Here is a 12,653-nt window from a genome sequence, read left to right as displayed (position 1 = left end):
TGCCCTCCGCCTCTCATGAGCCTTCCTGGGTAGCTTCACACTGTCACGTGGGCAGTGACTTCGCCCTGCAAAGAACTGAGTCGTGCATGGACAGGTGATGTGCCCCAAGGATGGGTCATGTGACTGGACGCCATCTTGTCACTGTACTTTTCCACAGCAGGAACAACGCGATTCCCTCCATTGGCAGAAGCTGTGAAAGAGGTCCTGACGTCATCACCATTTTTCCTCTTTCCTGCTCCCACTCGTCCACGGCTCAAGCCTCTGGACTGTGGATTTATGCCAATGGGAGCTATCGAACCAAGGGACCCTTCCAATCATTTGGAAGTAACCAGAGACTTCACTTAAGCCAGAAGTTTACCGGCATGAACCGAGGATTTTGCGTTTATTGTATGTATTTGCTTGTTTTAACCCACTCTAGCGCTCACCTTTATTTTGTTCTTTTATAAATAAACATTTAACGGTGTAGGCGTACCCTTCAGTGGTGCATTTGAAAATTCACCAGGGGCCAAATCTTAACAAGTCAAAATGGTCCCGAGTCTTTGATTTTTCAAATAATATTGAAAAAAAAGTCCAGATTCTGGAAACCAGTAAAAATGTTGACAAGGAAATCGGGCTATTATGCAACCAGCCCCAGAGTGGGCTAAAATGTCACAAGAACATTTTCAAAAGAACCTCATCCATCTTCCCAACAGCTGCATTGACAATTTTGTAAATCATCATTTGAAAAAAATTTGCCCCAAGATCATGTCCAAATCTGTGTCTGACCTTCGAAAGCAGCCCCTCAGCGGAGCCAGCCCTGGGAGAAAGTCCCTCAAATGTTAAAAATGGTGCAAAACTGTGTCCTGACTTTTGGGACAGCTCTGCTGAGAAGCCAGATGCAGAGTGTGTTGCACCACCCCCCCTGGGGTGAGCTCACGTGCACCGTGCGTGTGGTGCCACACGGGTCAGGGTGGTAACTTCTGCTGCAAAATGTCATCCTCCATGAGCCATGATCTCCCGTGCACCGTGCATGTGAGGTCACGCAGCTGGGGACGGGGACGGGCAAGGAAAATGCAGACGACTGGTGAGTTCAGTCGCTGAGCCCTCCTTGGGCTGAATTACCACTGGGCCCGTCCCCCCACCCTCCTGGGCTCCCCTCGACTCTGTCCTGCTGAGCCAGGCCTGCAGGCCTCCTCCAGCACTGACAGGCATAGGGTCACAGCCCTCTGCAGTGAAATACAGACACTGGGATCCACTCAGCTCTGGGCAGGCTCAGCTACAGGGACCTGCCTCAGCACCCAAATGCACAACCTTTTCATCCACGAAAGAGACTACTTACCTGTCACAGCTCCCCCCACAAAGTTGTTCTGACAATCTTTCAGACACAGGCGGCTTTTCAGTCTAGGCCCCCAGGTCAGGCTACAATGTTCCCAGCAGTCCTCTTGGGTGGGTAGCCAGGGAGACCTGATCTCCTACATTACCTCACTCATAAGGCGGGAGTCCTTGGTTTTAGTCTGACGCCCCACCTAGCTACACATGGAACAGTCCATGGCTGAAGATGGATTCCAGCATCCGGCGATATGGTCACATGTCTCTGCAAGAGCTCGTTTCCATACTTCATGGGCCGACCCACGTGTTCGCAGGCAGGCTAAGCTTCATTGTCTCTTTGCTAATGGGGCCTGAAGTACCATTAGTGGCTTCCTAGTTCGAACTACTGTTACTCCTCGTGAAATAAGGAGTAACGGTAGTTCGAAGTAGGAAGCCTAGTTCGAACTACCTAGTTCGTGCCCCGTGTAGCCGCGCTGCACGGGGTTCGAACCAGCGGGGTTTTAAAAATGGCGGATCCCTGCTTATGCAAATGAAGCCCGGGAAATTCAAATCCCAGGCTTCATTTGCAAGTGCGGTATGCCTATATTACCCCGCTACTTCGAACTAGCGGGGTAGTGTAGACATACCCACAGAGATTTTCCTGTATCCTGGGACTGATTCAGTGGCCCTTCTAGATAGTGACCTCTGCAAAGAACCTTCTTGGGCAAAAGAGCTTCAAGATCTGTTTCCGGATCTGCTTGGTCTTCATGCCGTAGATGACTGGGTTGAGCATGGGGATCAGGACGAAGTACAGGTCGGCAAACAAGACAAAGATGTGGCGAGGAATTCGGAGGCCAAACATGTGCAGGTACATGGAAAGGATCCCTCCCACGTAGAAGAGCAGGATGACACCGATGTGGGAACTGCAGGTACTGAAGGCCTTGTGACGCGCCTCGTGGGACGGAAGCCGGAAGAGGGAGTGGAGGATCATGCCGTAAGAGAAGGCGATGCAGATGGCGTCTGCCCCCACCAGGCCCGTGGCCACAACGATGCTGTACAGGTCGTTAACTGATGTGTCGGTGGTGGCCAGCTCCACCACGGTCACATGGTCACAAAAGGAATGAGGGATGACATTTGTTCTACAGTAGGAAAGACTGGTTAGAAGGCAGGTTAAGGGTGGCACGACCATCACCCCCCTCGCAAGGGACAGCAGCCCAATCAAGGCAATCTTTGGGTTGGTTAGGATGGCCTTATATCTCAGGGGCTCGCAGATAGCCACGTATCGGTCTATGGCCATGGCCAGGAGCACCCCCGACTCCATGGCGGAGAGAAAAAGGATGAAGAACATCTGGAGGAAGCAGAACTCGTAGCTGATCTCTCTGTCATCCAGCCAGAAGATGCTCAGCATTTTGGGGACAACAGTCGTAGAGAAGACCAGATCAATGACAGCCAGCATGGAGAGGAAATAGTACATGGGCTCATGGAGGGTCACGTCCTGCTTTACCACGAAGAGAACAGCACCGTTTCCCAGCAGAGTAATTATGTACGTGATGCAGAGCGGGATGGCGATCCAGATGTGCTGAGATTCCAGGCCAGGGACGCCGATCAGCAGGAACGTAGAGGGGTTAGAGCAGGACTGATTGGAGAATGACATGATCTACGGCATATGCCAGTCAGTCGATTTGCAGAAGTTTTGTCCCTGCCTTGCAATATTAGATATGGTGCTCCTGTCAAATAATAATATCTGATTCCTACATGAAGAAAAAGATAAATATTAGACCCACGCGACTCTAATCTGAATATGTTCTCACATCTTGTGTCAAAAAGACCAAAAGGCATAGCCATGTTTGTCTGTAACTTTAAAAACGAATGGTCCTCTGGCACTTTAGAAACTAACCAAAATGTACAGAATCATGAGCTCTTGTGGGCAAAACCCACTTCATCAGATGAGCTGGAGAGGAATAACAGAAGCCCGGAATTTTATAACAGAAAAAGAAGGGCGGAGGGGGGAGGTACCTGTCAATTGTAGGACTGGTGCTAATGTTGGAAGTGTCCCATACTTGGCTTCTGATGTACAAAGAGGTGTTAAATTCAGGGAAGTATGGATTTGTCTTTTGACACTGATTAGGTATAAAACTTTCAATGTATATATTCTTACTTGTTCACTAACACTTGAATCCCACAACTGTAGAGAAATCTATATGACTTTCTATCACTTTTTTTGCTTTTCATCAATCATCATCAGCATCAACAACAACAACAACAACAACAACAATGGGCTCAACACCCCCTGGTGTCCAATACCTCCTTCGCTATTTTCTTCCATCTTTTCCTGTCCACTGCAGAGTGCTTTAGTTTCTGTAGACTAGCTCCGCACCAATCTACTACATCATCTCCCCATTCTCTGTAGGGTCTGCTCTCCTATTCGGACCATCCATTATATTAAATACCAAGGTCTTGACTTTTCACTCATAGTTCATTCTGCAGATATGCCCGAATAGCTGTAACTTCCCTTGTATAACCTTCTGCAGTAGGTTCTTGTTCGGCTGTATCTTCCAATATAATTCCTCGTTGGTGATCTTCTGTATCCATCCTATTCTCAGGATCTTTCTATAACAACTCCTCTCGAATGCCAATATCCTTCTCTTCAAATCTTTCCTTCTTCAATCTATGCACGTTTTCAAGACACTCAGCTTCATTCCCAAGCTAATCGCTTTACTTTTCCAGATCTTATCCATCGCCTTCAAACTCACTATTGCTTTCTCTATTCTAGTCGCTATTTCCTTCTTACATTCTAGATCATATGTCATGCTGCTCCCCAAAGATGTGAACTTCTCTACATTCTCTAGTTCCAGCCCTTCTACACTGATCTTCCTTCCTATTTCCTTATCTCCAGATACCTTTGTCTTCATTTTATTGATATTCATAATCAATCTATACCGCTTCCCTTCCTCATTTAGCACCTACACCATTCTCACTAGCTTCTCTTCATCTTTCTCGATGATAACTATATCACACACAAACCTCAAGTTGTTAATTTTTATCCCATGCACCAATATCCCTTCTACCTATTCCTTGACCGTTTCCATCGTTCTCTCTAGGCGCGTGATGATGACGTTCTTGGGATAAATCATTTCACTTTTGGAAACATCTACTTTCGGCAAGGCCCTGTGAATTGCACTTGCCTGGGCCTCTGGGGGTATTACCCCCTTACAAACAATAAACTATGTAATTATTTTAAACAGTCATGAAACTGACACTTTTAAATCACTTTCATAGTATTGCCAACCTAAATGGTCATAGATGAAGAATCAGGCTCACCAAAAATCATGAGATTTTAACATAAAGAAATGATGTAAAAAGAAGAGTTTTGCTGAGGGTAAGTCATTTACATTATGCGTCGTTACGATGCACTGAAGTCACGTTTTCTCCACAACCACGAGAGCTAGGAACTTCATGTGTCTTTAAGAATGATGGCTGAATTCAACCCATGCTACTTGACTCCTTGCACTGGCACTTGAAAGAAAACAGTAATTAACATGAGACTCAGGACAATATTATGGGGGTTGGACACCTTGCTTTCACTCCTCTTTAAAGGCTGGTTATTTTCCAGAAGGATCTTAAACACCACACTGCACTGACGGATTTGAATTTTCACAGGAGACTATTATAACTCAAACACCAAGAAAATTCCATGAGGTATCTCCGGGCCTCTGCAGGCAGGAAAGGAAAATAAACAGACCCAGAAGCTTTGGCCAGCTCAACACAAACTGTCCCGCTTGGGTTTGTTCCCATTTGCCAGAGGCCTCTTTGTTTGCGGCCTGCATCAGAGGGAAAAGCTGGGGATAGGGAGCTACCCCAGCCAGGCCTGCGTTCTCCTCCTCCCCTCTCCCACACCTAAGGGACTCCCAGTGTGACTTTAGGCCAGTGCCTTAGGGACAGAGCTGCAAAGGTTTTAGGCACCCACAGGTGCAGGCAGGCACCTAGTGGAGTTTACAGAGCACCTGATCTTGTAGCTCAGGGGTGGGACACCTAAGGCCCAGGGATCAGGCCCCTGAGTCTCAGGGCTCCCCCCAACATTAGCCCATGCTCCAGATCACCACCAACATCGCTCCACAGGGCTCCTAGCCTAGGCCCCCCTATACTCCGGTGAGTCCGAGGTGTGACGGACCGGGCCGTGTCTGGGCACAGCTGAGGGCATCCGCTCAGGGCGAACTGCTCGAATCCGGGGCTACTTACAGCCCCCGATTGGTGACCTCTCCACACAGGCCACAAACCAGTCCCACAGAGCACTTCAGCAACTTGCCTGAAGCCTCCCGAGCAAAACCCCTCCGACACCCCAGCAATATCCGTGCCCCAGATGGCCCCGGGCCTCATACACAGGTGGGGGGTCCTAGCACCCAATCCCACCTACCCCGAACAAGTTCTGTCCGGTTCCAAGAAACCAGCCACAGATCCCTGGTCAATTTACCCTCTGGACCTTACCCACAAATCACGCTGGGCCAATCCTTTAGAATCTATATCTAAAGGTTTATTATTACAGGAAAGAAAAGCCTGAGAGTAAGGTTATTAAAGTACAGTACGTTACATGCACCGAATCTCAGAGTTCTCGATGCATGCTCTAGCAGAGATGTTGCAGCTGCTGGTTTAAAAATCCTTATTGCACATCCTACGATCAAGATGGGTTCACAGGTCTTCCGGGCTCTTCAATCCCTGCAGTGCTGCCTCTGGGATGAAGTGCTGAGCTGAGAACAAAATGGCATCGACCACATGGCCTCTTTATACCTCCTTCCTGGCCTCTTCTGGTATGTAGCAGGTCACCTGGTCCTCAGCCTCTCTCTGCTGGCCACTCTTAGGTGTCCGCCCTCATGCTTTAGGTGTGTCTTTGGGCCATCAAGTGCCATTGTTCTACAGGGCTTCACTACTCAGCCTGTCCATAGCAATGCTTAACCACATTCAGAGAAATATTCAGCTTCCACACAGATTACAGATTCCTACCTACACACACAGACATTATATACTCACATAAACAGCGTACACAGGATCAGAAAACAACAAGCTCCCATTCAATACCCCACATGGCTCCCTTTCATACCAATTTCTGGGGCCAACACCCCCACCTAGGGGTGCAGCAGCGATCTGGCTGCTTTCCTCCATTTCGGTAATGTGACACGGGGAATGTGGGAAGAGTCGTTCTCCTTCTCAGTTGGCCACGTCAGTGAGAGTTTGAGAGCTGCGGGGCGGGGGGGGGGGGGGTTTGGTTGGTTTTTGCTTCTCGCTTTGTGCCAAAAAAGGTTCCTCACCTCAGCTCTAGGCGGTATTAAACATCCCAGTAAGTGTCTAAGTGCCTGTGTGTGCCTCAGTGCCCCCTCCGCACACTGGAGAGAACTCTGCTGATGGGGCTACATAAGTACCACAGGTAGAGGGCAAATTTCTCTATCCACTGCAGGCCCAACCTGGGGGTTAACCCATTTTTTCACCTGTGCCCCTCGCCTCGCCTTCTTTTCTGAATGGCAGCTTGGCCCAGAAGACTTGGCTGAGTTTCTTCGGAGCGCCCTGCGTTCTCTCACCAACCTAGGAGCTGCTTACGGGGATCCTGCCCCATGCTCAGTGATAAGAGGAGAAAGACCAGGGCTGCGGTCACATTACAATAACTTGGAGACAGCAGACACCCCTGGCTACTGCCTGATCAGCCCAAGCTCTTGTACAGCTATTACAGTGGGTTGTACCAGCCCTGAGTCTGATAAAGTAAGACCTGTGTATATCCGCATGCTCGGGGATTAGGGCATTCCGGTTATCTAAAAAATCTGCTTATCTGAGGGTCCCATCAACCTAGGAAAAACCAACTGACAATAACAGTAAAGCTCAAGTTTTTAATATTGATAGTTTTGTAGGGTGAGGCAGTTGCTCTCACATTTCTATTTTGAGTTAAAGGTGATTAGTACTTCTGAAATAAAAAATTGTTAAGCCAATCATGGTAAACCAAGCCAGGCCTGTGAGCCTGAAGTTGTGACAGTATTGTGGCTGGGGGCAATGCCGGTTAACAAAGTTTTCTGGTTAACAGAGTGCCAAATAACAAAGGTTTCACTGTATATGTATTTTTGTTAGTTTATAAGGTACCACAGGACCACTCATTTTTGTAAAGTTATTTTTAAGTTACAGACTAAGACAGCAACCCCTCTGGGACTTCTAGCCTGAGCAAAATGAACCAGAGAGAATTGCAACTGTTTGAGCATTGCAAATGACAGCCAATATCTCCAGAAAGATCTGTCTATGATTCAGACTGGCCTCCTCTCTAACCGTGTTTCTCATCTTTTTTTTTTATAAAGTACCCCTTTTTCCAAATAAAATTATAAGTACCCCCAGTACCTACAGTTTTCAGACACACAAAATTTTTTTCTGCTGTTGCAAAATATTTGTTTAAACAACACAATCGTAGCCGAGCAGGAGATAAAAATTTGCGGTGTAAAAAATGCTGTAAGATTTAAAAAACAAATTCAGGTTTCTCCATATTTCAGTTGGGTTGATGTACCCTCCCCTCCCAGACTTCTCCCGAGTACTCCAAGTTTTACAGCGCTTTATTATTTTCATACTTTTTACACACAAAAATTAAATCACCTGCCCTGCTACGATTAACTTGTTTAAACAAATGTGTTGCAATAGTAGAAAACATTTTGTGTTTCTGAAAACTGTAGGTCCTGGGGGATACTTTATAAAAAGAGGTTGAGAAACACTGACCTAGATAGTTAATAGCCAAAACTTCAAGGGATTAGAAACACGGATCGTCCTTTCTTTCTTTCTTTCTTTCTTTCTTTCTTTCTTTCTTTCTTTCTTTCTTTCTTCCTTCCTTCCTTCCTTCCTTCCTTCCTTCCTTCCTTCCTTCCTTCCTTCTGTCTGGGGTTCAGAAGCTCTGTCTGGGGCAGGGATTTTATTGTGCTTTCTAACCTTACTAACCTGCTCCGTTTAACTTTAAAAACTGGGATCCATGCTTTAGTTTTCAGGGTGAAAGCTTTGCCATTCTTGATGTCACATCTTATCTGGGTACCTTTTTTAAATCGTATAAATTCTGGAATTCTACCCAGTGCACAATGTGCTTTCCCGATGCACTGGGAGCAGAACAGATCAACATTTTGGTTCCAATACTTTCTGCAGTGAAAAGTCATTTTTCAAGGCAGATGAAATTTTGGCAGAAAATTTTCATTGTGCTCTAAACTTCCCGGGTTTGGAGATGAAATCTTTGCCCTCCCCCACTCTCTCACCTAAAACAGAAACTCCCCAAAAATTTCTGTAAAAATATTTTTGGGTAAAAATCTTTGACTCTTATCTGTAATTTATTTTTACTGAACAAAAAGATTATAAGTGAAAACAGATTTTAAAGGGGAATATTTCCTGCTTTGGTGGTTGATTTTTCATCAACTCAAGAGAAACAATTTCAATATAAATGTGAGGGGAGGGAAATGAAAAAACAAACTAAAAGTATCCAGCAAAAAATAATTGGTTTTGGGGGGAGGTTGTTTATTTGTTTTGTTGCCTAGCTCTAATTGTGAGATCACACACACTGCAAACGCTGAACCACCCCCAGTCTGCAAAGCCTGTGACAAACACTGCAGTTTAACTTAGTGATAGAGATGCAGCCGTGTTAGTTTGGTCTAGCTGAAACAAAAGTAGCACTTTAAAAACTAACAAGATGGTTTATTAGGTGATGATCTCTCGTGGGCCAGACCCACTTCCTCAGATCAAGATGTGTGAATCAATGCACACAAAACAGATATAAGACTCTCTCACAGGGAGAAAGCTGTTGCTTGCCATTTCAGCCAGACTGACCGTTCCCTCAATGACCTGAAAACATGCACATTGCCTAAAGAGACTTTAACTCCAGACTTCAACGAGAAGCTTCAGAATTGTCATTCATGCTTAAATTTGACACTTTATGTACGGGTTTAAACAAAGACTCTAATTTTCTCACCTATTACAAGATAGCTTCCCCAATTATCACCCCTATGTCATTACCTCACAGACACCAAACTTCTCCCCTCACTCCCACTCTGTTCTAAAATTTGATTTGTCAATTTCACACGTGTTCATTTTTTTTGATTGTATCACTTTGGTATATATGGTTGTGCCGATTTTCTTCCACATATTGATCTGAGGAAGTGGGTCTGACCCACGAAAGCTCATCACCTAATAAACCACCTTGTTAGTCTTTAAAGTGCTACATAGTTGCAGTTAACTTAGCTCCCTTTCAGTCAGCCTCATGCCGAGGATTTTCCAAAGAGCAGCTCTTTCCCTGCTGCCACCCCATGCGTTCAAACAACCCAACATGGTCACCTACCTCCTGGTAGGTCTCCAGCCTGCCCTTCTTCATCTCACGGTCTTGCTGTGCCCGTGTGTGTCTGTGTGTGTATGAGTGCGAAATGTCCAGGCAACATTGCAGGGACTTTATAACTCATCTCAGCTAAACCCTATGGGAGCTGTGCACCAGAGGGCCGTCTCTGGGGACTCTGGCCTCTAATTGTGCTAGTCTAAGGCTCTGAAAGAGCAAGGAGATTGGCCCTAGATTGCTTCTCACTGGCCTGCTCTGCTTTGCCAGCCCAGGGTATGGAGCCAGGAGGGTGTCGTGCAACCTAGCTGTGCAGATTATGGCTAGTAGGGTTGGTTCCCTCTTTCTGTGAAGCTTCCCCAGGGGAAAATCCTCTCGTCTAAAAACTTCTGTCAGGTTGGAGCCACACCCTAGAACAGGGCCTGACTGAGCTCCCTGCCCAGCAGCCAGCTCTGAAAGGATGCCCTGCCTGTAACCACAGATGAACCTCAACCTTGGATCTCCCGGCAATGCTCTATTGTCAAAGCCAGAAAGCCACTTCCCCCGTGGCCTGGCTCCATCACACACACACACACACACACACACACACACACACACACACACACACACACACACACACACACACACAAGCTTTCTTCCCCACCATCAGTCTCTCCTGTGATGCTGGCCTTTCCAGCAGGGCTGCTCTGGCAGCACCAAGGACACAAAAAGCCAGTGGATTGGATTCCCCAGGTGTGAGCTGGTGTGGCCAGGTCCTACTCTTTGCCTTTACCCAGTCTTTGGCAGGGCTATGTTGGGGGCCAGACAGGAGCAAAGGAGCAGGGTCAGAACGTGACTGGGCCCCACAATCCCCAGCAGGAGTCCTGGGCCTTGGGGATGTATTGTGCACGTGTTGTTTAGAGCAGCCCTGAGGCTGCTCCGACCTTTACAGGCCATGGGTCTGAGGCGATACCACTGGCTTCCTTGCACGGCTCTGTTCCAGTCTGTTCCATTCAGGACTTCATACCACGCGCCTCACTGCAGTGTGTGAGCTCCTTCCAGTAGCACCTCACGTTACCGCCTGTCACGTGCTGCCTCCCCTGCCCTGTCCGGGGCAAATGTGTGGGGCAGAGCGGTGTGAGAGGAGGCCAGTGGGAGACATGCCCTGTGCCTGTGGAGTGGAGCACACAGAGGTTTGGGAGGGCTCCTGGCTCTGGGAAGTCTGTTTCACAGTCTCAGGTCAGACCACAAGTGAGCTCTGTCTCCTGCACTGACGCTCTTCGCCCTTCATGCCGAGCCTGCCCCGGGGCCTGGAATCTGAGCTGTTGACCATGGTCGTCAGCCCAGACTTTCTGAAATGCTGAGTCTAGTCCATTAAACAGGGACCAAGCCTTGAACTTGAAGTGCTCCCGTCCCCTCACTGTGCCCGGGCAGGGCCGGCCCATAACATTTTGGCACCTGAGGCGGGGCGCTCAAATGATGCCCCCATGTCCCCTCGCTTGGGCCAAAACTTTGAAAGGTCTCAATTCTGCCTTCTTCCTGTTCTTTCTGCTCCCCTTCCTCCAGCACAGCACTCCACCATCTCCGAGCAGGGAGAATACATCTGCACCAGCAGCAGACACAATTTTCTACACTCTGGGTCCTAGTGGTTCCCCCCTACAGTCTGGCACCTCAAGCAGCCGCCTCAATACGCCTCATGGTAAGGCCAGCCCTGTGCCCAGGGCATGTTGGGAGCTGTTCAGAATTAAGGCCAATGTCCGTAGCTTGGAAAATAGTTGAAGAAAGGAATAAATTATCTCTCCAGGGGGTGTGGCACAACTCCCTGCAGTTCACTTTGGCTACATCTACATGGCATGCCTTTTTCGACAGAGGCTTTGTCAACAGCCGCGGGCAGGTAGTTCAAACTACTGGGCATTTAAAAATGGCAGTGCCTGGGAACATGCAAATAAAGTCCAGGATATTTTAATCCCGGGCTTCATTGGCACGTTCGAATGCCTACATTAGCCACTCAAGGGTGGTGAACCCGTGTCGAATAGAATAGAAGTCAATACAGACCAAGGATGGTGGTGCAACACAAGACTGATTTTTGGAACTCTTCGGATGGAGCTCCAGGGGGCAGGGAGAACTGCTCACAAGATCCTTTTCCCACAACAAAGGCCTTGTCATCAATTTTGCCCCCCAGACTTCCCGGCAAGAGGGTATTTGCAGCTTATTGTGACCCATTCAAAAGAGCACACACTGCTTACCCAGTCGTTATTTTGTGGGTACCGTCAGTGCTCTGCATGCATTCCCGGACACAGACACAACTCAGTGCAGGCCACTACTGTATTTTTACCTAACCCCTCTTCCGGCCAGCAGCAATAGGAGCCCTTATACCTCTCTCCTAGGAACTTGTGATACCCCCACTTTGGACCAATGGCCCTGTGTTCCCAGGCCAGGTGTGGAATCCAATCACAACCTCTACAGCCTCGAGGCTATTCTCATTCACTTGCACCGTAAATCGAACACACGGTGCTTTGTACCTGGAAAGGAGGGGATAAATGAAAAGACGGGGAAAGGAACAGGCAAAGGAACAAAAGAGGTCAGATCCATGGGACCCCAGCTAATTTCACAGTGCAGTGAGGCGGCTGCTCCATTCTGGTAAGGGAGGGATTAAAAGCAGGCTGGAAAGAACCCCTTCCAATGGAAGGGACACTTATCAGCCAATCAGACGGCAGCTTGCTGGGACAGCCCTGTTTATAAGGAGCTGCTCAGCAGAGCTGTGGGCAGTTGGGTCCTGAGCAAGGAGGGAGCAGGGGCAGGTTCCCAGGGAGGAACACCCTAGTTGGAGCAGTGCTGGGCAGGCTGAGAGGAGCAGAGAGAGAGAGGTTATGGGCCCTGAAACAAGGGCCGAGAAGGTGCAGGGGGGATGGGAAGCAGCCCAGGGAATGTGGGCAGTTAAGGGAGAGAAGGAGGGTAGGACAAGGCTGCAGCCAGAGGGTCCCTGGGCTGGGGGACCAGGGTACTGGATGAGCCTGGGCACCCCCACCCCAAGTCCCTTGCACCGCACCTTGGTGTGTGGCCTTTA

The 12,653-nt window shown here is 48.2% G+C and overlaps 1 protein-coding gene across 1 annotated transcript; it reads right to left on the bottom strand.

Annotated features, from left to right (window-relative positions):
- Positions 1-1,978: 1,978 nt before the first annotated feature.
- On the bottom strand, positions 1,979-2,941 carry LOC142827207 (olfactory receptor 52K2-like). Its single transcript, XM_075921460.1, has one exon. The coding sequence runs from the start codon at positions 2,939-2,941 to the stop codon at positions 1,979-1,981; it is 963 nt and encodes a 320-aa protein (XP_075777575.1).
- Positions 2,942-12,653: the final 9,712 nt, after the last annotated feature.

The sequence above is a fragment of the Pelodiscus sinensis genome, chromosome 1, assembly GCF_049634645.1.
Source record: "Pelodiscus sinensis isolate JC-2024 chromosome 1, ASM4963464v1, whole genome shotgun sequence".
Lineage (NCBI taxonomy): Eukaryota > Metazoa > Chordata > Testudines > Trionychidae > Pelodiscus > Pelodiscus sinensis.
Note: the sequence above shows the minus strand (reverse complement) of the source record. Positions and strands in the feature narration are given on the sequence as shown.

Coding starts and splice junctions, on each gene's coding strand:
- LOC142827207 (XM_075921460.1), bottom strand. CDS start 2,941: ATGTCATTCTCCAATCAGTCCTGCTCTAACCCCTCTACGTTCCTGCTG.